Source organism: Temnothorax longispinosus, chromosome 10, assembly GCF_030848805.1.
Source record: "Temnothorax longispinosus isolate EJ_2023e chromosome 10, Tlon_JGU_v1, whole genome shotgun sequence".
In the NCBI taxonomy this organism is placed as follows: domain Eukaryota; kingdom Metazoa; phylum Arthropoda; class Insecta; order Hymenoptera; family Formicidae; genus Temnothorax; species Temnothorax longispinosus.
This window is the reverse complement of record NC_092367.1, coordinates 11,139,241-11,163,925: the sequence shown is the minus strand read 5'-3', so window position 1 is coordinate 11,163,925 and position 24,685 is coordinate 11,139,241. Positions and strand designations below refer to the sequence as shown.

The following is a 24,685-nucleotide window of genomic DNA, read 5'->3' as shown; positions in this document are numbered from 1 at the left end:
GAACGACTTTGTTCTTATGCCGTTTAGACCTACGAATGCAATAAACTACATCATTTATTCTTTTAACGACTTCAAAAGGACCTTCCCAATTACTTTGTAACTTAGGAGTTATTCCTATTTTTCTTCGAGGATTAAATAACCAGACTTTTTGCTCAGGCTTATAGCATAATTGTCTATCCTTCCGATCATAAAGCGCCTTGGCTTTTTGAGACTTAATTTCCATACGTTGACATACAATGTTATGAATGAGATCCATTTTTCCTTTCAAGTGACGGAAATATTCTCTTTCCGAAGGAATAGTCTCAGAACCAGGAGGATGTCCGCGAAGTAGATCCAAGGGTAATCTTAACTCCCGACCTAAATGCAATTCAGAAGGAGTGAAACCAGTAGTTTCATGTTTAGAAGACCTATACGCCAACAACTCTAATGGAATCCAACGATCCCAATCTCATTGATTTTCAGCAACAAACTTTGCCAGATAATTTAACAACGTCTGATGTTGACGTTCCACCTGACCATTGGATTGAGGGTGAAATGGAGTAGTTCTTGTTTTTTTAATTCCCAATAACTGAGTTAGTTCCAAGAATAATCGAGATTCAAAATTTCTTCCTTGGTCAGTATGTAATTCCGAAGGAATGCCGTATCTAGAAACCACTTGACTCAAGAAAACTTCCGCAATCGTTTTAGCCCTAATATTTCCAAGCGGAAAAGCTTCCACCCATTTCGTGAAACAGTCCGTAACCACCAACAGATATTTATTTCCCGAAGAAGAAGTTGGAAGGGGACCAAGAACATCCATTTGAATTTTTTTGAAAGGCGCACTGACATTGTAAATTTGCAAAGAAGACTTTCCTTTATCAGATGGCCCTCTCTTTGAAACGCAAACTTTACAAGTCCTACACCAATGTTTGACATCCTGCTTACAGAAAGCCCAATAAAAATGTTTCCGGATCTTCTCTAAGGTCTTATTGACACCAAAATGGCCACCTGTGGAAGAATCATGAGCTTCTTCTAAAATTCGCGAAATCATTCCTTGAGGAACTATAGTTTGAAAAACAACGGAACATAAATTTGGAGACTCCCATTTCCTACACAAAATCCCGTCTTTAATCACCAGGGAATCCCATTGGAGCCAATAGTCCTTAGCAGTCGAATCTCTCTGAGCTATTTCTTGACGAAGAGGTCGCCTATTCTCCTCTTTTCCACGATAAATTCCTACAATTGAAGGGTCCTCCAATTGCATTCTTTTCCAGTCCGCAGATTCAATTTCTTTGAAGATTATTCTTCTAACATCTCCCCTTACAATACTTTCTTCCCCCATCTCCACTTTATCACAATATCTGCAGTTTCCTTCCGCACATGGACGCCTAGACAACGCGTCAGCGTTTGCGTGCACCTTTCCTGCTCGGTGCTTGACTACGAAATTAAATTGTTGTAGGCGTTCCATCCAACGTGCTAACTGCCCTTCTAGATTCTTAAAAGACATCAACCAGCGTAACAAAATATGATCCGTTCTAACCGAGAATTCACGTCCATATAAATAGTGATGGAAGGTCTTCAAAGCCTCCACCGAAGCTAACAGCTCCCGACGAGTTACGCAATAGTTCCTTTCAGACTTGCTCAAAACCCGACTATAATAAGCTAAGACCCTCTCCCTACCATCCTGAATCTGAGAAAGTACCGCGCCCAAGCCGTGATTTGAAGCGTCAGTATCAAGAATAAATTCCTCTTTTTCTATTGGAAAAGCTAAAATAGGAGGAAAAATTAAGTTTTGTTTAAGCTTCTCAAAAGCTTCCTGACAACGCCCATCCCACACAAATTTTCTAAGATTCTCAGTTAAAGAAAATAATGGCTTAGCAATAAGAGAAAATCCCTTCACAAATTTCCTATAATATGAGCAGAGTCCCAAGAAGCTTCGCACTTGCTTCTTATTTTGAGGAATAGGCCACTTTTGAACGGTCTTAATTTTCTCCGAATCAGTGGAGATTTCTCTTTCTGAAATGACATGGCCTAAGTATTTCACTTCTCTCCCGAAGAAAGTACATTTTTTTGGATTGAGTTTTAAATTTGCACCCCGTAAACAAAGAAATACTTCCCTTAAATTTACCAGCATTTCCTCGAAAGTTTTACTATAGATGATGACATCATCCAAATAAACCATACAGATCTTATTCAATATCTCACGAAGAACCTAACCTGCTCCATCAATCGCTCAAAAGTAGCAGGAGCATTACATAATCCAAATGGCATTACAGTAAACTGCCATTTCCTATAGAGAAAGCCGTTTTCTCCCTATCCTGAGGACGAAACTTCACCTGCCAATAGCCGCTTTTTAAATCTAAGGTGGTGAACCAGGAATTTTCGGATAAACGATCAAAAAGATCATCTATCCTGGGAATAGGATAAGAATCTTTTTCTGTAATGGCATTGAGCTTCCTGAAATCGATACAGAATCTAATCGTTCCATCTTTCTTTTTAACTAAAACAGCTGGAGAAACCCAGGCGCTATGAGATTCTTCGATGACACCACGTTGTTTCACTTCGTTTAAAATCTTTTCCACCTCTTCTCGCATATGCAGTGGAATTCGCCTAGGAGCTTGTTTAATCGGAGAAGAATTTTTCACCCTAATAGCATGCTCAATGACGGAGCAATTTCCTGCAACCACATCTTCCGAAAAGACATCTTGAAACTCGATCACCAATTCAGCAAACTGCTCCTTTTGAGAAGCGTTGAGAGTTTCGGAATTTTTCTCAAAGAATTCTTTAAGAAAAAAAGGAATCCCCTTATCAAAACTACAAATTCGGGAACAGAAAAAGTTTTCTTGACTCTCTGACACCGTTTCCTCAAAAACCGAAGAGAAAACGCTTCCTACCCCTATTTTTGAAAGAAAGTCCGCTCCTAGAATACACTCGTCTTTTATGGCCGCTATGATTACCGGAAAATCCAAAGAAAATTTCCCTATTTCGATTCCAACCACCACTCTATGTTTTACAGGAACCGTTTCTCCCGTTGGATAGGTCAAGAAATATCTCTCTACAGGAGTGGGTGATTTCAAAGGACCTAACAAATCTTCCCTAAGTACCGACACATCGGAGCCCGTATCTATTCTAAAGACGCAAGTCCGGCCATTAACTCGGCCGCGAAAACAAAAATCACTTAACCCGCTACTTATCCTACTTAATTTTGCAGGGCCTTTGCACCCCTGAGCCGAACATGCCCCGCTGAGCTCGGCTATTCCGAGTTTCCCTTCTCTTCCGTAGTTAGAGAAGGGCACTCCGACCGAAAGTGCCCTTTGGCACCGCACTGCCAGCACTCCTTTTCCTCACGCCCGAATCTCGTCCTGAAACCCGAATTCTTCTTAAAATTTACAGAACTCTTTTCATCTTTCTCATTCCCCGCCGATTTAATTTCGTTCCCAGCTCTCGCCCGTGCCCATCACACGCAGCGGCTCGACCGAATTTCCGCACGCGGCGCGCCCCGCACACGCGCCCTCACCCGCACCTATCTCACGCGTCTCTTCATTCGGAATTTCGCCGCGAGAAACATTATTGGAGGGACTTAGCTGATGTACGGCAAGTTGCTCCTGAAGACGTGCCACTGCAGCGTCGCGTTCCTTCAGGCGAGCCTCCAACTCGCTGCGGAAAAGCTGTTGCTCCTGCTGCTCCAGCCGCCGCTCCTGGCGCAGCTTTTGAAGCTCCAAGTAGACAGCTTCGAAAGCGCCCGCCTCTGCCTCCGTCGCCCCCGCATCCTGCGGATGGGTCGCGCCCGCCTCCGTTGTTGCCGACGCCGCGGCCTGCGAACGGGTCCTCGGCGGGGTGTGCGTGGTCGTCATCCTGTTCGGGATACTGCGTTCGTCGCCTCGTATTCCGGACGAGCCCCCAAAATGTTACGCTCGTCGAGTAAGCTCGCCGCCGTAACACTATCGCGCACTCCACACTCGCGCACGTATTTCGCAGAACTCGCGAAAGGAAAGAGAACTCAAAAGAACTTAAGAAATACGTTTATTCCAAGCTCGTAAAACAGAACGCGTGCGGATTCCAAAAATCCGCCAGACAGAAAATCAATAAATCCATCAACAAACTCCCGTTGTCAAGGAGCGCGCTTCACAGCTTTCCGCGACTTCTCTACTCAGTGTCCAGCACGGGCGTAACAATATATTTACGTCGGCGTGGTCAAGCGCTCGCGAGAAAACGTGTCTAATTACCGTGTTACCATCTTGGTAGGGGCGCGCGCGGCCACCCCAACCTTATTTTGACTTTTGAACATTGATAGCGCCTAAACTGTTTATTATTGTGAATCTTGCATGCCTATTGTGACTTTTGATCAGCATCACATAAACTATTTATTTCCAAAGTTTCTGCCCATTTTACCGAAATCTAATTTCCATAAGAGTTGTGTGGGTCTTTTACACTTTTGATTGGCACAACACAGAAATACGTGATTCTGAACCTAACTTTCATAAGAAACTTATATCGGAAATGCTGCATATCAAGGAACAAAAAAACATAAATTCTAACAAAGACACAGAGTTGCTTTGACGACTCATATTTCTGCATACTTGACGAACTGGCTAATTATAAAATCTTACAAATTAATTTTTATGCAAATCTAGTGATATTTTAAATGTTTGGCCATCATATCTGTCATTTGAAATTAACAAACTTTAATTTTAAAAACGGAATCAATAGCTTCAAAAACTCTTCAAATATTTTTATGTAATTAAACCATATTTTGAATTTTTTGATTATCATATTGAATTTACCATTTTAAATTCTTGAAATTTTATTTTGAATTTGAAATCAGCGGTTTCAAAAACTTTTAAATATAAATTTTTATGCAAATTAAACAATTTTTTGCATTTTTAGTTTGCAATATTAAATCTGCCATTTTGAATTTCACAATTTTGATTTGAAATTTGAATTCAGTGACCCCAAATACATGAAAAAATAAGGTACTGTTTTAATTGCTCCGTTAAAAGTATCTTTTCTTAAATGTGCGGATTTTTTCGTCATAAACAGTCCTGGCCAGTTTTTTCGGATGTGCGGATATTTCCGTCATTGACAATCAGGGGATTAATGTGTAGTAAAATTGTTTTTTTAGAATTAAAAAATCTCTTATTCAAATAAAGACATTGACAACATTAACAGAAGTACAACCGTATTTATATGATTATTTAGTTTAGACAGTTTTATATAGGACATAGTATGAATAAAATATTTAGAAGTACTATATATTTTTGTTAGTGATATATATTACATTGAAATTTTTAAAAGTATATACTAAAAGTGTATACTAAGACTAAATAAGGAATAAAGATATTATTAAAAAAGTAAATAAGCAATAACGCTATTCATATTGATTTATACTATAATATATTTAATGCTCATTAAAATGGGAGTGGGATGAAACAATTAAATATATTTCTTAAATTACAAAATTTCATGCCTGTATAAGAGAATAAATTCGGGGAATATATAATATATATATAAAAGAATAAAAAGTACATAAATATATAAAAAATTGTATTATACTAATATAGTACTTCCTCCGATTTTCTTTATTCTAAGTTGTTAATAGCAGTTAATATTTGTATTGCGTTTCAATTATTTACATAATTTTGTGAAAGTATTAAAAAATTTCTTATTTTTATAATCTCTAATTTTTCAATTTTTTCAAGAATATGATATGAATAAAATCTAAAAACTTTGTATTGCATTCTTACCAGGTATCTAACGAATAAAGTAGATCGTTGCGTGACTGGCTTAGTGGCTCAGCAGCAATGTGTTGGTCCATTGCATACTCCTCTAGCAGATGTTGCTGTGACAGCCATTTCGCATTTTTCTACGAAGGGCATCGCAACTTCCATTGGCGAACAGCCGATTAAAGGATTAGTGAACGAAGCAGCTGGTGCTCGAATGACAGTAGCCGAAGCTCTTAGCAATTTAGTATTCGCGCGAGTTTCCGCATTACAAGATGTCAAGTGTAGTGGCAATTGGATGTGGCCAGCAAAGCTTCCGGGTGAAGGTGCAGCACTCTACAAGGCTTGTTCAGCGATGTGTTCACTGATGAAGGAATTTGGGATCGCAATCGATGGCGGTAAAGATTCGCTCAGCATGGCCGTACGTACCGATAAGGATATTGTCAAGGCACCCGGTGCTCTCGTCATATCTTGCTACGCACCGTGTCCCGATATTCGTCAGGTAGTCACTCCCGATCTTAAAGCTCCCGCTATAGGACAACAAGGTTGCTTGCTCTTCATTGATTTGTCTTATGGCAAGAGCCGGCTTGGAGGAACTGCCTTGTCTCAGGTCTATTATCAATTAGGCAATGATGTGCCGGACGTCGAAGATGCACAGGCTTTCAAAAATGCCTTTAATGCTACGCAACAACTAATCGCCGATAAGAAGGTCTTCGCTGGTCACGACATTAGTGATGGTGGATTGATTACTTGTCTTCTAGAAATGTGCTTCGCTGGAATCTCAGGAATAAACGTTGATATAATTCATAAACCTGCACCTGTCATTGACGTTTTATTTTCCGAAGAGGTTGGTTGGATATTGGAAATCGATGAAAAATATCAAAATGAAGCGATAAAAATGTTCCAATGCTACGGAGTTCCAGTGTATTCAATCGGAAAGTCCGTGGGTCTTGGAATGAGCTCGAAGATAGTCGTTAAAGTTCGAAATGAGATTGTATTGAGCACTACAGTGATTGATTCGATGAACATTTGGGAAGAAACTAGTTATCAACTAGAACGCTATCAAACAAACATTATTTGTGCCTTGGAAGAGTTTTCCAGTCTGAGGGAACGAACTATTCCAGCTTATTGTCTGGGTTTTGACCCTGTTAGATCTCATTCAATACTAAAGGATTCGGAGCGTGTCAGAGTAGCCGTCATAAGAGAGGAAGGAATTAATGGAGATAGAGAGATGGCAGCTTCTCTGTTGGAAGCCGGCTTTGATGTCTGGGATGTTATGATGCAAGATCTGCTGAAAAACCGAATTACGTTGGATGTCTTTAGGGGTATTATCTTCCCTGGAGGCTTCAGCTATGCTGATGTTTGTGGTTCTGCCAAGGGATGGGCAGCCAGTTTCCTTTTCCATCCATCTCTACGTGAACAATTATCGCGATTTGTTGCTCGTGAAAATACTTTTAGTTTGGGCGTTTGCAATGGATGCCAGTTGATGAGTCTATTAGGCTGGGTAGGTGACGAGAACACTAAAGACAGACCAGGAATTTGCTTGGATCATAATCTGTCGGAGAGGTTCGAGTGCAGGTGGACCACTGTTCGAATCAAGAACTCGCCCTCGATCATGTTAAAAGGCATGGAGGATAGCGTGCTAGGTGTATGGGTGGCTCATGGAGAAGGGAGATTCACTTTTCGTGAAGAAGTTTTGAAAATTCTTGAACAGAATAACTGCTTACCAATCAGGTATGTTCTCACATTTTAACATATATTTGTAACAAACAAATTATTATATTTGGACTGATATTTTTTTATGAAAGTAACAAAAAAGTGTGCAAATTAGAAACTTGCACATTGCTTCCTCTTCATTACAGATTGCTACCATTGCTCCTATTTTATCTTGCTCACAAAGCTCCTCTTATGAGGAAGCTTGTATTTTATTCGATGCATAATTATTAGTATTTATTAGTTTGGCTTCCTCATAGAGGAAGCTTTATGAACGAAATAAAATAGGAGCAATGGTAGCGATCTGTAATGATAAAGAAGCAATGTGCAAGTTTCTAATTTTCACACTTTTTTTCATTTCAAATTTAACCTTTTTATAAATTGAAAAAAGTTTAGCTTAGTAACACAAGTGAGGTTTTACAATAGATGCAATGTCAAATCGATGTTGACTTTGGGAGTTCAAGCTACATGGTCCATATATGGACTTCGCATATGGACCTTTAATCGTGTATAAAGCTGGGTCTAATCAATCAAATCCTATAAATAAGTATATATGAAATAAGGGTAGAAAAGACCGAAGAAAATAATAGAATTAGAAATAACCCAATATCTCCAAATTTGCGGAAGTTATAGCTATCACAGACATTTCTAAAAAAATAATGGACCTTTGATCGCGTATAAAGCTGGATCTAATAAATCAAATCTTAAAGAATTATATATGAAATAGGGGTAAAAAAGACTGAAGAATGTAATAAAATTAAAAGTAGTCCGATATCTTAAAATTTGCGGAAGTTAGAGCAACCACGGACATTTTTCAAAAAATAATGGACCTTTGATCGCGGTAGCGATCTGTAATGAGGAGGAAGCAATGTGCAAGTTTCTAATTTGCACTTTTTTTTAAATTTTAAATTTATTCTTTTTATGAATTGATAGAGGGTTAGCTTAGTAGCACAAGTGGGGTTTTTACAATCGAGCAATGTCAAATCGATGTTGACTTTAGGAGTTCAGGCTACATGGTCCATATATGGACTTCGCATATGGACCTTTAATCGCGTATAAAGTTGGGTCTAATCAACCAAATCTTAAAAAATTATATATGAAATAGGGGTAGAAAAGACTGAAGAATATAATAGAATTATAAATAGCCCAATATCTCAAAATTGGCAAAAGTTAGAGCAACCACAAACATTTCTCAAAAAATTCAAAATTTTATAAAGAAAGAACTTTTTTACCGATTATCGCCAAATTTAATACCAACCTTCTTTTAATGATAATCTATATAAAATTACATGTATAATAAGAAACTTATTTTTCGCTCGTTTGAAGCAAGGCTATAATGAGAAGTAAGACCATTATACGCATTAATAGATGTTACAGAAAATTTATATCTAATTCTTATATGTATTATTGTAACACATATATATTCCAACTATTCACTGTGTTTCGATCACAGCCGGACTTAATACACAGTTATCATTAGAACGTGAAAAGCCCTTCCATCCCCCCACAATTAAATCGACACGATTTAATTATTAAAAAAACTGTGAAGAATTTACATGTATAACTTATACATGTAATTTTTTAAGCAAAAATCGCTAACTCCTTCACCGATCTTCGCCAAATTCAACCTTCCTTACCTTTCAACTTCTCATACCTTTCTTAAATGATATTCTATCCATCAAATAACTTACACATTTTTTAAGCAGAAATCGGTAACCCTTTTACCGATTTTCGCAAAATTCAAAACAACCTTTATTTAATGATACACTATGTAAAATTACATGTACATCTTATACACTTTTTAAGCAGAAATCAGTAATCCCTTTACACCGATCTTCGCCAAATTCAATAACAATCTTCCTGTAATGATACTTTATCCATCAAATAACTTAGGGCAGACCGAGGCGAATTGGATCAATATAAGTTTTAAGACAGTTTTTGTTAGTGTTTCGTTTCAAACAAGCTGTTTTATCGTGCTAATTAGTAATCCGATTCGCTTCGGTCTACCTTATACATTTTTTAGGCAGAAATCGGTAACCCTTTCACCAATCTTCGTCAAATTCAAAACAACCTTCCTTTAATGATACTCTATACAGGGTGATCCGAAACTATCGTTTGTCCTTAAAATGTCGTATTCCTGACTTAATTTTGAGACGATTTTTCCTTTACCAAAACTTTGTCCGAAGCTTAGTTTTTGAGATATTACAAGAAATAGTCAGCGAATCACGTGGAACGAGTACGGAAGGTAGGCAGGGGCGGCGCGACTCACCGTCGGACGCGGGTGATTATGTGGGGTGCTCGCTGCGATCAGTGCTCGGTGCTTGCTACAAGCGATGGATGTACACGTACACACACACACACACACACACACACACACACACACACACACACACACACACACACACACACACACACACACACACACACACACACACACACACACACACACACACACACACACACACACACACACACACACACACACACACACACACACACAATTACTCACTTATACTACGTTTACGCGAGCGTTACTTCTGTAGTAACTTCCGATAATTTCTTCGCGTAAACGAGATTTTGTAGTAACTTACGATAATTTACTCCGCGTAAACGAGTGAATTATTGTAAGTTACTACAAAAGTAACGCCCCGCGCGTAAACGTAGTATCATTCATTCTTACCTTGCAGAGATTCGATGTCTTCATACTACTGATGAATATTTGCTTCATGACCGTTGATATCAATGAGACGTTCCCATGTGCGAGAGACACACCGAGTAATAAGCGAGAAGTTTTTTCTTTGACAAATTGTATCACGTATCGACACGTTCACGGATTTACTCACGCACTTGACCGATAAGATTAATAAACAAATCTACCGGTTTGTCACTGTTAATTACTACCGATTAATTGTTCGATGACTGAGAATTACTCGAAGAAAGAAACACATTACGCACAATCACATGACAGTAAAAGGAAAACTTCTTACTTGATTACATTACAGTAATTAAGTAGAAGTTTTCCTTTTTTTGTTAATTGTATCACGTAATCAACACTTTTATGAATTTACTCGCGCACTCGATCAAGAACGGTTAATGCAATTAATTACTACCGATTAATTAATTATTAAAATTACTTTATGAAAGAAACGCGTTAAATACTTAACTGCACAGCGCACGTTAAGCCTATTACACGATGCTTGATGCGGATACTTCTCGACGACAACAAGCAGTCAACAGGTCATGTTGATACTAGCGCTGCCGAACGTAAACATGTGACGTTATGGAGAATTCACACTGCGTTCGATTGCATCTCCATTAAGCCCCTTGCACAATAGGCGATAGCGATAGCGATAGCGACAGCGACAAAGGTGCCGACAAAACTATAGCTACAGCTTTGTCGGCACCTTTGTCGCTGTCGCTATCGCTATCGCCTATTGTGCAAGGAGCTTTACGCGTGATTGGCGCGAGACACGTGTTTTGTGTTTAACTGAAACCTCCGCGGTACTTACGAAAACGTGTAGCTAATGCTACGAATATAAGATGTTCCACGTAGAAATGTGTTGGTCGCTCTGAAAAGAGCGGGTTATCTTTGGTCGCTCTGAGAAAAGCGGATTGGTTTGAAGTCGAAAAAATTTTATAACAGGTGCTCAAAATGACCACCATCCATTCTAACGCAAGCTCTCAGGCGTTTTAATAAATTTCTTTCAACGTTCTCCATCATTTCTTCGTCGATGGCCCAAATAGCATGTCGCAATCTTGTATCTAAATCGTCGACATCCTGGGGAAGCGTTTTATAAACTTTTTCCTTACAATATCTCCATAAAAAAAATCTAAAGGATTGAGATCCGGAGATCTTGCGGGCCAACGTATCGGACCGTACCGACCCATCCAGCGTCCAGGAAAGTGCTCATTCAAGTAATTTGTTACAATTCTGGCGTTGTGTGGCCCAGCACCGTCTTGTTGAAACACAATCTTGTTTCTCTCTAATAATGGAACTTCTTCTAAGAAATCTGGTAGATTATCTCTTAAAAGTTCCAAGTATGTTTGGCCAGTTAAAATATCCGGAAGAACAATCGGACCAAGTATTTGAGTTCCCATTATTCCAGCCCACAGATTTATTTTCCAGCGAGTTTGGAAGCTTCTGGGTCGCGTAACTGTGGGATTTTCATCGCTCCAAAAATGCATATTATGCGAATTAAAATGCCCTTCTCGTGTGAAGAATGATTCATCGCTGAATATCACACGAGAAGAGAATCTGGGATCTCGATCTACTTTTTTCAGAAAATCTTCGCTGAACGTTCTTCTTGCATGATGATCTCCTGGTTCCAAATGTTGCACGCGTGTGTAGTGAAATGCGTGCAACTTTTCTTCTTTGAGTACTCTTTGTACAGTTCCATAGGATAGATTGTGTTCTCGAGCAACCTCCCGAATACTCGTTTCAGGATTAAGCTCGAAAATACGTACAACTTGCTCCATGCCCCGCAAATCTCTCGCCTCGCGATCTCTCCCAGTGTCGTGCATGTTCGGAAGGACATTGCCAGTCTCGTATAATCTTTGAGCTGCTCGAAGTATGACGGGAGCCGACGGATGTCTTGCTCGATTTGGATACAATTCGGCGTACCGTCTTGCAGCTACGTAATACTGCCCGTGACACTCGCCAAGTGCCATCAGCATGTCGTAATATTCTTCGTTTGTGTATCGTACTGCCATATCGTCTTTTTAACACTTCTAATAATCGAGGGATTATTGATTCCAGTGTCGATCGCTTCATCCTATTGGACTCACGCGACGCGCGAAACTCGCGCGAGTAAATTCGTAAAAGTGTTGATTACGTGATACAATTAACAAAAAAAGGAAAACTTCTACTTAATTACTGTAATGTAATCAAGTAAGAAGTTTTCCTTTTACTGTCATGTGATTGTGCGTAATGTGTTTCTTTCTTCGAGTAATTCTCAGTCATCGAACAATTAATCGGTAGTAATTAACAGTGACAAACCGGTAGATTTGTTTATTAATCTTATCGGTCAAGTGCGTGAGTAAATCCGTGAACGTGTCGATACGTGATACAATTTGTCAAAAAAAAAAACTTCTCGCTTATTACTCGGTGTGTCTCTCGCACATGGGAACGTCTCATTGATATCAACGGTCATGAAGCAAATATTCATCAGTAATATGAAGACATCGAATCTCTGCAAGGTAAGAATGAATGATACTACGTTTACGCGCGGGGCGTTACTTTTGTAGTAACTTACAATAATTCACTCGTTTACGCGGAGTAAATTATCGTAAGTTACTACAAAATCTCGTTTACGCGAAGAAATTATCGGAAGTTACTACAGAAGTAACGCTCGCGTAAACGTAGTATAAGTGAGTAATTGTGCGTGTGTGTGTGTGTGTGTGTGTGCGCGCGTGTGTGCGTGTGTGCGTGTGTGCGTGTGTGCGTGTGTGTGTGTGTGTGTGTGTGTGTGTGTGTGTGTGTGTGTGTGTGTGTGTGTGTGTGTGTGTGTGTACGTGTACATCCATCGCTTGTAGCAAGCACCGAGCACTGATCGCAGCGAGCACCCCACATAATCACCCGCGTCCGACGGTGAGTCGCGCCGCCCCTGCCTACCTTCCGTACTCGTTCCACGTGATTCGCTGACTATTTCTTGTAATATCTCAAAAACTAAGCTTCGGACAAAGTTTTGGTAAAGGAAAAATCGTCTCAAAATTAAGTCAGGAATACGACATTTTAAGGACAAACGATAGTTTCGGATCACCCTGTATACATATAAGATTAGGTATGTATAACTTGTAGACTTTTTAGGCAAAAATCGGTAATTCCTTCACCGATCATTGCCAAATTCAACACTGACTTTCCTTTAATGATACTCTATCCATAAAAAAAGTTAAGCTCGATATCTCAAAATTTGAATGCCATTTCCAATTCTTGGGCCTGCAGGATGATGGATGATTACTTTCTTCGTTGACGATAATTTTCCGGTCGACTTCTTCTTGTATTCCATCGCTGTTTTATCTCTCACTAACTCATTATCGCACTTTTACTATTTTTTTTCAGCCTGTAGGGCGTTATGTTTCTTATAAACAGCCCGTTCTCTTTTACTCACTTACTATTGCTCACTTTTTCACTTACTCACTATTCTTACTCGTCATTATTCTCAGGCGCCAACCACCCTCTTAATCGTGACAAGTCTAAAGGACTGTCTACAATAGCCGTAAGAGTATGCAGTAAGACGTAAGCCAGTATAAAGCTATTGACCACATCGATTATTCTTGAATTGTAAAAATCTCATTGGTCTATGTCTTACTGCATACTCTTACGGCTATTGTAGATGATCCTTAAATGTTTTAATATTGCGCAATGGGGTTAAGCCACCCTGCACAGGAACCGAAATTCAAATCATGACAAACTAAGTATAAATTGAAATTTTCTAACTTAAAAAAAAGGAAATGAGGGGAGAGGATTGGTATCTATGAAATCATCATTGCGAAAGCTGCGACTTGTCCCCATACACACCAATCATCGCCCATCATTTCTCTCCCTCTTTTTCTTAAAACAGTTTTTACACCCTATCTCATCCTATATAGGTCACATGATTGCAGGCTGATCCCAAATCTATACTAAAAATCTGACAAGGAAACCTCGCGAACTCGAAAATTCTGATTTAAATAAAACTTTCCACACATGTAGGGGGAGTAAAAAGATAAATTTAGATATTTTTTTGTTGCTGCTCAAAAGCGGTTCTAAAGGGTGAAACCACCCTTTATAAGTAGAGCGGTTTTCAATGGTGAAATTTATGAACAAATTTTCGGCAGCCCTATAATCCGGGAGTCAGGGCTATTAAAAAATGAGAATATTGAAGTTCACGGCGCAAAGCTGGAATTTTTTTAAATCGATTCTTATGATATCCCGTAACAAGCGTGTAAAGTCTCTAGAATCAACTCGGCCCGCTTCGCCTTTTTTTATTGCAAAATATATTTAAAAACGCGTTTCTGTATAGTTTTCTTTAAATAACTCCTTCTGTGTTGGTCAAACGACAAAACTTGAAGAGAGAAAAATTGTTCGGAAGGAAATTTCCTATAAGAATAAGCCTTAAAAAAATTTAAAAAAATTTTTTAATTGCAAAATTGCAAAAAATACGCGAAAAAGGGCCATTTTTACAGGTTCCCGAAAACTGGGTTAAAAATTATCATATTTAAGCGGACATTCACTCAATGATACCTTTCAGTATGCTGAACAAGTGTGCACAAGGCTCGCCTCCAATTTTTATATGGCTGCCTATTAACAAATTATTTATGCAAATCGGACGCTTGGCTCTCACGTCTGAACGGGTGAACTTATTTTGATGCACTTTATCGGAAATGAAAGGTAACGATGTCTACTTTATGAATTTAAAATAAAAAAATTTTTTTTTCTAAAATTTGATTATTATTTTAAACAATTTAAATTTCGCATATTAAATATCGGCGTTATTTATTGGCGTACAGTAATGCAAATAGCACCATTGGTTTGCGCTTAAAAAATTATGAATTTAAAAAAAAAAACGTCCCGATACGACCAATAGAAGCCGAGATAATTGACTTTTACATAATTAATGATTACAGCTAAATTATTTCATATTTTTACTTGAAATTTGGTGTGAAGGTACTGGAGTGAGTGCTTTAACGGTGGAATTTTTTTTGCTGCAATTTGACTGCCAGGTTCGGCGAAAAAAAATGTCGAATACAGCGGTTTTAGAGCGAGAGCGCTGGAGCGGACGCAGCGGCGGGTCGACTGCGTGGCGCGCAGGCGCGCGAGCCGCCGCTGCGTCCGCCAAGCTCGCTTAATTAACAATTACTTTTCTCTGCAACAAAAGCACGTATCCAAACGATTTTTTTTTAAATCTGCTTGAAATTTTCCGAATTTTATGATTATCACATTATAAATGTCATATTCTCAGTATTAACGGAGATAAACAAGATATATTAGGAAAAATACGTATTAATTATTAACAAGTTATTTTTGTGATATTTTATACTGTATTGTATATTATATATTGTCAATACAGATAGAAAATAGGTTGTCTATACACTTATTTTATTTCATTTTCGTGAATTTTCCTGATCTTTATGATTATTTCATTAAAAAGAGGATATACTTTTGTAACTAATAGTGATAAACTATTATATATTAAAGAAAAGTCGTTTTTATAAGTAAAAAATTATATTAAAATTCACGTAAAATAAAGTAAAATAAGTGTGTAGAAAACCTATTTTCTCTTTGTATTGACAATATACAATATACAATACAGTATAAAATATCACAAAAATAATTTGTTATTAATTAATACGTATTTTTCCTAATATATCTTGTTTATCTCCGTTAATACTGAGAATATGATATTTATAATGTGATAATCATAACATTCGGAAAATTTCAAGCAGATTTAAAAAAAAATTCGTTTGGATACGTGCTTTTGTTGCAGAGAAAAGTAATTGTTAATTAAGCGAGCTTGGCGGACGCAGCGGCGGCTCGCGCGCCTGCGCGCCACGTAGTCGACCCGCCGCTGCGTCCGCTCCGGCGCTCTCGCTCTAAAACCGTTGTATTCGACATTTTTTTTCGCCGAACCTGGCAGTCGAATTGCAGCGAAAAAAATTCCGCCGTTAAAGCACTCACTCTAGTACCTTCACACCAAATTTCAAGTAAAAATATGAAATAATTTAGCTGTAATCATTAATTATGTAAAAGTCAATTATCTCGGCTTCTATTGGTCGTATCGGGACGTTTTTTTTTTTGAAATTCATAATTTTTTAAGCGCAAACCAATGGTGCTATTTGCATTACTGTACGCCAATAAATAACGCCGATATTTAATATGCGAAATTTAAATTGTTTAAAATAATAGTCAAATTTTAGGAAAAAAAATTTTTTTATTTTAAATTCATAAAGTAGACATCGTTACCTTTCATTTCCGATAAAGTGCATCAAAATAAGTTCACCTGTTCAGACGTGAGAGCCAAGCGTCCGATTTGCATAAATAATTTGTTAATAGGCAGCCATATAAAAATTGGAGGCGAGCCTTGTGCACACTTGTTCAGCATACTGAAAGGTATCATTGAGTGAAAGTCCGCTTAAATATGATAATTTTTAACCCAGTTTTCGGGAACCTGTAAAAATGGCCCTTTTTTCGCGTATTTTTTGCAATTTTGCAATTAAAAAAATTTTTTTAATTTTTTTTAAGGCTTATTCTTATAGGAAATTTCCTTCCGAACAATTTTCCTCTCTTCAAGTTTTGTCGTTTGACCAACACAGAAGGAGTTATTTAAAGAAAACTATACAGAAACGCGTTTTTAAATATATTTTGCAATAAAAAAAGGCGAAGCGGGCCGAGTTGATTCTAGAGACTTTACACGCTTGTTACGGGATATCATAAGAATCGATTTAAAAAAATTCCAGCTTTGCGCCGTGAACTTCAATATCTAATCCCCTGACTCCCGGATTACTACGGGATCTCCTTTATCTCCTGATGCTGCTGATATCGTTATAGATGACTTAGAGACGCATTGCTTAAACCTCTTAAATTTTAATATTTCGGTATTTTTTAGATATGTGGATGACATTTTCACGGTTGTCCCCAAAACGAGTGTGGGCTTGATTTTAAAGGTTTTCAACGAGTATCATCCCAGACTCAAGTTCACGTATGAAATAGAAACAAATGCGTCACTCAACTTCCTTGACACGACTGTTATCAGGAACGGTAATACACTGATAATAACTAATTAGTATCGAAAACCGACGTCTAATCTCGGGACGATACATAAACTTTTACTCTAACCATCCATTAAAATATAAATTAAATACTATTACTAGCTTAGTGGATCGCGCTATTTTACTTTCTGACGAAAAATTCCATGACTGTAATATTAAAATAGTTAAAAAAATTTTGAAGAACAATAGTTTTCCTAAACAAATAATTAATAAACACATTGCTAAACGTTTAAACATTCTCAAAACACGTAACACTACACATAACACTCTCGCTGACAATAATATAATTTTTTATTTAAAGAACTGCATACCGTTACCTTATATCAAAAGGTTGAGTGATAGCATTTGTTGTACGTTAAAAAAGCTCCACATCACTTACTTACTTGTTTACAGTTCCTAAAAAACTTGACTGCTTAATTAAACGAGGTAAAGGTAGAATTGATGATCTGAAACAGACCGAAGTAGTATACAAGATTAATTGCAAAGATTGCAATGCTACATATATTGGGCAGACTAAAAGACATCTGTGCACGCGTCTCAGGGAACACCAAAGCGATATCAGAAAACACTAGCAAGCATTCTGTAGTGAGTGAGCACCGAATATCCTATGGGCACGATTTTGATTGGGGAAAACCAGAAGTAATACATATGAGAGACAGATCAAAAAGAGGGAATTAGCGGAGATGTTTTTTATTAAAAAATTTGACGACTCCATTAATTTACAAAAGGACACGGAGAACCTTAACGTTCTCTTTGAACATATTAGGGGTACTCAAATAAGTTAGAGTTTAACGGTTATGTCGTTTGACAGGTTATGTCGGGTTAAAGTCGAGTAAAAAGTTAATTTTTAAACTTTGGGCGCGCTACTTTTTAAGGTTATGCAAAATACATAAGTGACTCATTAACCTATCACATTAATCTTTGGGTTAAAAGTTTAAAAATTAACTTTTTACCCGATTTTAATCCGACATAACCTGTCAAACCGTTAAACTCTAACTTATTTGAGTACCCCTATTATAAAAGAAACATAGTTGCCTTCTCCTTCTTCGCCACTTCCCTCTCTATGCCCTTGCTTATTGTTGACGGCACTAGTCTGTTTTATATTGTCAAGTTTATCAGTTTAACTTTTACCATCGCACGGCGCTCTGACATGACACAAACATCTAACGAATCAAGCCGTTTGACAAATATTTTATCGTTTTAATTTTGACGTACAAATATGTAAGTTACTGGTTTATACAATCATTTATGGATTTTTTATATATTTTTCATATTTATTGCGGAGTGCTCAATTTTGTCGTTTAGTTTTTAGATCCGGCGTAGTTGGGGCATTATGTCCGACTAATTAATATTTGTGAGTTGTGTATATATGCTTGAAAAGGACCGAAATCTCTACGGTCGAAACGTAGCGTTTTTTTGATCAATAAAATTTGGCCAGTTGAGCCGATCAGCATACCTTGATTAATTTTTAATTATTATTATTACTACAGCGAATATTTAATTATTCACTGGCGACTCAAATTCTCTAGTTTTGTTTTTAGACATATTTTTTATAACATATACTTTGAGAAAATAAAGAAAATTTTTTTCTGATTTTTTCAAACTTTTACACTAGAATACCTCCTTAAACAAATATAATACGACGTTTCTAATAAATATTTTATTTTCTTTTACTAACTTATTATTATGTTTTTGCTTATGGACTTCAGGTGTTATAAACTTCTTTAAGGTAGTTCGATGACGAAGGGCCGAAGTCAAAACAATGTTTATGATTTTTTTATCAAATCATTTATATGATTATAAAAAAATAGGATAATGCATCACAAAGCTTCGTAACGACGTAAAAAGATTATTAGTAAGTAATTTTTACGTTGTAGAATAATATTTTGCCTGAAATAGATTAAAATGAAGTGTGTGTTAACGCGTCGCTTGACTAATTTTCAACTTGTGCCAACTCTTGAGTGCTCTACTTCGGAGATTATTTCGATTGAATTATTGCGTTATTTTGGCGACTTACTGAAGTACAGTAATTTCGCATTAATATTTTTGATGGAAAAAGTCGATATGATATCACAAGGTGCATGTAATTTTTTACACAAACAATTTTTCGCATGCACGAGATGAGGGCAGTGGCTTGGCAACGCCGCACAGTTCGTGCGGTTGGTATACTTGGTACTGGTGATATAACCTAACCTAAGTGTCAGAGCTCGGCACAAACATTCAAATTTCCAAAATGAACCAACTCAGGATCGTTGGTAAATTTGCTAAATTGCAAGACGTGGAACGAAGGAAGCGAAGTATTGAACACCTGGAAAAAGCTAGAGAAGCTAAAGTACGCAAAATACATCAAGAAGAATTTGTGGAATCAACAAACCCTAAATGTGAAGTGCATGGATACAGATTAATAAAAATTGCTGAAATTTCCAAGCTAATGAAGTGCGATTCGTGTGCCACAATACTCTTCTTTGATTTCGTACAGTCTGAGAAGAGATACGGCTTGGCTTCAGTGTTCGCAATCAAGTGCCACAACTGCTTGTGTATAAAGGAAGTTCACACATCGAGTAGGACAGCAGTAGAGAAAGGAAGATCATTGTACGAAATCAATGCTGCAGTTGCTTTTGGTAAGCTATTACATTTGTAATATAATAGTATTTTTTATGACTTTTTATTCTTAAAGCTTGTTGTAAGCTAAAATTGCTTACAGAGCAAGTTTCTCATCTTGTCGTAAGCTTAGCAGGCTTTCAAAAACAGATTCATACTGTGTCTCCAGCTACGTTAGATTTTATAGAATATTTCATGCTTCGCCAGAACCTACGCTGGCTTTTAAAGAATATTTTTTGCTTTGTTACAAGTTATGCTAGTTTTCAGAACAAGTTTCATAATAATACGTAATCTTAATGGACATTACATATTTAAATGTTCATCGTTTAATACCATTCTTTTATTTTCCAAGGTTGCATAGATTCCGGTGTTGGACACGAGCAATTGACAACACTACTCACAGCAATGGATGTTCAACCGATAACCCACCAAGTGCTAAAGAAATGTGAAGAACAATTTGGAGAAGCATTTATTAGAGTTGCGGATAGATCCTGCTGGAATGCTATCATAGAAGAAAAAGCTTTCAACCTTGCTGATAAATGTCCCTCGACGCAGTAAGTTTTATATAACAATATTTTGTATTTCAAAAACCGTACCTTCGCCATATTAAATTTGTTGTTTTTGCAGAATCAATAGTACCAGCAAGAGAAATCCTCGATTCCAACAGCGAAAAACTATTCTGATGCTTAAGAAATTCCGGAATAAATTATGATAATAATAGAATAAATAATGATAATAATGTGTCTTACTATAATTGCATTTTTATTATTCAGGTTTTTAGATTTCATCTAGTACGCATCCAGAATGTTCCAGCAGGTTGTACGCGCTTTACTTTAAATTTTCCCCATCCTAATTTGTTCTTGAATGGGCTTTGGCAGTTTTCCTGTTTTTGATTGATTACCAGCTTTTCTCTATTTTTCATTACTAGCATGGTTCTTCTAAACGGGGCAGATTTTAATAAATTATAATTTTCTGTAATTTTTATTACAGCCGTTGTTTTCAAATGGTTGTCTAACTTTTCTTGCATCTGATGTTTACTTGCATACTCTAACTCATTTTGCATTTCTAGCCCTGACCCTAAAAGTCGCCGAGATCTTCTTATACATGCTACTATTTTCTACTATGTTCTAATATGTTTATAATGTTTTTATTTCTATTTCTCTAAGCACTATTTGTTGGAAGACTAAAAAAAAAGTTTTGCACGCTTTCTATTTGCTTGTTTTCAACTACTTGTGTGTATATATGTTATTAACAATTTACACAATTACATTCCAAGCGGTGACTCTTATTCACAAGATTCTGCGGCGTCCGTAGTCGACGTGACAGTCTCGTACGACTTTGGCTGGCAGAAGCGAGGAAACGGTCGAACATACGATAGTAAGAGCGGTCAGGGTTCTGTTGGCGGCTTACGCTCTAAGAAACTCTTGGCTTATGGCGTGAAGAGCACATGCTGTGCCGTGTGCCGAAAGGGCCACTCACCTGACAGCCAAAAGTGTACCAAAAATTGGTCAGGGAGTGCGAAATCCATGGAGGCAGATACAGCGGTTCAACTAATGGTGAAAAATCCAGATTTTAAAAAAGCTGGAATCCGAATAGGAACACTTATTGGGGATGAAGATTCGTCCACAATTGCGGCAGACCAACGAGAAACTTCACATCGAGTCGTCAAGTGGTCGGATTCCAATCATGTGCGTAAAAAGTTTACCGGAAAACTTTATAAGATGGCCAACACCCATCGAAAGCTTGACAGAGGATCTGTCATCCCATATTTGAAGCGATGCTTCAATTATGCCTTGGACCAAAATAAAGGAAATACTGAAGCTACGACGAAAGCTCTATTAAGCATTGCCGAGCACATATTTGGGAGCCATAGCAACTGCGGCACTTGGTGTGAGGCCAAAGACAATCCGGAGTACGTGTTTAAGAGTTTACCGAAGGGAAAACCTCTTTTCAGTAAAAGTCTGCAAACTGCACTTCATGGGGTCTTGATGGAGTTCACATCTCGGGTGTTGAAAGTTGCGCCAGGGGGATCGTCTCAACTCAATGAATCATTTAACCATATGGTGGCCACCAGAGCACCGAAGTCCAGAAATTACGCATCTTCGCGTTCTATTCTTCTGCGAGTGGCAGCAGCAGTCTGTCAGAAAAATTTTAGAGCTAAACACATCATCGATGTAAGATTCGAAGCTGGATTACCGCCAGGAACGATAGCTGAAGAATACCGCCTACGAAGAGAAGTCTTGCAACGAGCAATAGCTGTAAAACGTACCACACTCGAAGTAAAACGCCGTCGATGTTATTTGAAAAATAAAAGGCAACGTATCACCATAGCACGAGAGAGCAGGGAAGGGATTACTTATCAATCGGGTATGGGACTGGATCTTCCTATCGAAACAACTTGTGAAATTGATGAACTTCTCCGTGAAGACAGTCCGCAAGTCATCGTTGACATTGAAACTACTGGTCTGGCATCTACTGCAGACATCGTTCAAATAGCGGCGAAGTGTGGCGATCAGGAGTTCGCACGGTACATGCTACCTTCCCAATCTATAAATTGTCATGCAGCAGAAAAAAATGGATTATCACTATGGTTGGAGGAGAGCTACAATAAGGTAGTGACGACGATTTCACCACGAGAAGTAGGAGAAGAATTTATACGCTTCCTCGGAGAATGTGGTCCACAGGCGCTGCTGCTCGGACATAATATCGTACGCTTCGATGCACCGCGGATCATGCGTTGGCTACAAGAACCGATCTCTTGGAAAGTTTTGTCAAAGGTGTTTATGGAGTGTGCGATACAATTCCACTCATCGGACAAGGTAAAGTTAAAAAACAAGAAGAGCTCGCAAAGTTATATTTGAAGGGCGAGGAATGGGAAAGAATTATAGCTGGTTCTCACAATGCCTTAACTGACTGCCAGATCCTGTACGGTTTACTAGCTCATTTCAAAGTAAGCGATACAGCAATTACGGCCGGGGCTTTGAGATTGCAGACTTTACTGCAACGGCAAGCAATCGCAAAGAAGAAAGCGCAATTTCTAGAAACTCTTCAGAGATCTGATCATATTTCGAAGAACATGATGTCGAAAATCGCTGCTGCCGGTATCAATATGAACAGCCTTCGTGATGCGTTCAATCGATCTGGCGCTGACGGTGTCAAACTATGTTTGGCTGTAAGTGTCAATGGAAAACCCCGAGTAACATCGAACAAAAAGATTATCGATAAAGTCATCGATTTCCTTGCTTCGTCGAACGAGGAGAGAGGAATGGAAGTAAGGCCATCTTCTGCATCGGAGTCTGACATTCGCGTTTGCCACATACTGGGTGTGCTGCCTTGACTGGTAGTGCTATGCTGGTATGCTATATCTATTATACGTAAAAATGGCCAGTTAGCTTTTTCAAATAATTGGACTGACTGGGGTGTATGCTCTGCGTGGAATCTTGTAGCATGTTCTCATAATGCTTGTTTCCATACAACTGAAAATGTCTGTTTTTATTGCTTTAAACGGTCTCTTGCACGCTTTAGAATATAGGACGTTCAGCAATACTTTAGCAATACTTCGCTTTTGTATTCGATAATGAGTTACTGGCAAACGCAAATGAATTGGCTGGCTGTCTGATAATAACGTTTATTCAAAAATGTATATATAGTGACAAAAATTAATGACCAAAAATTGAATATATTACACATTGAAATTATAGTGATATTATATGTATACAATTTATTTTCACTTTTTATTTTATAGGTGCAGCCAAAAGATATACACCGTTTGATGCTCGACAACTGCCTACCTGCTGCTGGACAGCCGTCTTTACGCTAATCATACTCGCCCGTTCACCGGCTTTCACAGTGTTGTGTTCATTCCCAGAGATGCGATTTTTATAGCTATCTTGATTGTTAAACAGTAAAAACTAATAAATAAAATATTTTGACGAATTTGACATTACATTACCGACTATATTGATTCCACCTCCGCATCCTGTTCTTTATTTCCCTTTTCTCTCCATTATGCACGTTTTAAAATTAATTTTCTATACAAAAATGTGATATATAACAAGGTTTTAATCGGGTAAGAGTCCTCAGCTCGTGTTAACCAAATAAAATTCCAGTAGCTAGAATAAATTAGCCGCAAAAATAGTATAACAATTTACTTGTACTTCGAACATTTATGTTAGAAATCACAAAATACGATAAAATTACATTACCTCTAACTGATTTAATGTATGTACTACACCCCTGATTTTTTTCATTTAGTTTTATTTTCGATTTTTCCACACTAATATTATCACTGTTTCCGGATAATCTATTTCGGCAATACCGTTTCAATGATAATTAAATTATCAGTTAATCATAATTTATAGCAGCACTTTATATTTCGTCAAAGCCGTCGTATATACACATTTGTCTTTGCGCGCACTTACACCTAACCTTACGCCGACGATTACAGCGTGCGGCGTTGCCATGTCGCCACGCTCGAGTTGTGAAAGTCAGCGCTTGAGCACCGGAAACCAAACTTTAATTATTAATTAAAAAAAAAACTGTACGGTGGATCGTGTTCACCTTCAACTATAGGCTTCCTCACAGTGTCCTCTTTTCATCGATATATATTGTTCGGACATTTTTGGCAAAAGATTTTCGCAAACTCGTGTTATTCATAGGAAAATACCTCTTTTCCTATTAGACCAATGTTAAAATCACTTAATTTTGAAATTAAGTATCTTGAGAACGGGACGGTAAATTATCTTTTTTCTGGGCTTAATCGATTCAGGAAAGTTCCTTCTTTCGATATAAAAAATAAAACCTATCACTTTTGGCAAAAGTCGTTCATCATCGAACTACTTTAATCACTCCCTCGCTCGTAACAAGCGCAAATATTTTAGCATTTTGTTTTCGAGTAAGTTAGCCATTCAGAATTTAAATCAAAA

General features: G+C 37.7%; 3 protein-coding genes across 14 annotated transcripts in view; 2 read left to right on the top strand and 1 right to left on the bottom strand.

Annotated features, from left to right (window-relative positions):
• Positions 1–24,685, top strand: part of Pfas (phosphoribosylformylglycinamidine synthase) — a 189,821-nt gene that overhangs the window by 144,018 nt on the left and 21,118 nt on the right. For all 10 annotated transcript variants that reach the window (XM_071791552.1, XM_071791547.1, XM_071791548.1 and 7 more), the window contains one exon: positions 5,727–7,433. In XM_071791552.1, coding sequence (XP_071647653.1) covers positions 5,727–7,433 — 1,707 coding nt within the window. The remainder of the gene's footprint in view (positions 1–5,726; positions 7,434–24,685) is intronic.
• On the bottom strand, positions 10,827–12,600 carry LOC139820818 (histone-lysine N-methyltransferase SETMAR-like). Its single transcript, XM_071791357.1, has one exon. The coding sequence runs from the start codon at positions 12,120–12,122 to the stop codon at positions 11,175–11,177; it is 948 nt and encodes a 315-aa protein (XP_071647458.1). The 5' UTR covers positions 12,123–12,600; the 3' UTR covers positions 10,827–11,174.
• Positions 16,737–23,701, top strand: LOC139820641 (uncharacterized). 3 transcript variants are annotated; one of them, XR_011734058.1, is made up of 4 exons: positions 16,749–19,780; positions 20,113–20,314; positions 20,388–23,114; positions 23,506–23,701. XR_011734058.1 is itself a non-coding variant. In XM_071791047.1 (3 exons), exons 1-3 carry the CDS (start codon positions 19,393–19,395, stop codon positions 20,470–20,472), a joined length of 675 nt encoding a protein of 224 aa, XP_071647148.1. In that variant the 5' UTR covers positions 16,737–19,392; the 3' UTR covers positions 20,473–23,701. The 3 variants fall into 3 exon arrangements, 2 of the variants coding, with proteins under 2 accessions (XP_071647148.1, XP_071647147.1); XM_071791047.1 differs by having other exon boundaries at positions 16,737–19,780; positions 20,388–23,701; XM_071791046.1 differs by having other exon boundaries at positions 20,388–23,701.

Coding starts and splice junctions, on each gene's coding strand:
- LOC139820818 (XM_071791357.1), bottom strand. CDS start 12,122: ATGGCAGTACGATACACAAACGAAGAATATTACGACATGCTGATGGCA.
- LOC139820641 (XM_071791046.1), top strand. CDS start 21,287: ATGGAGGCAGATACAGCGGTTCAACTAATGGTGAAAAATCCAGATTTT.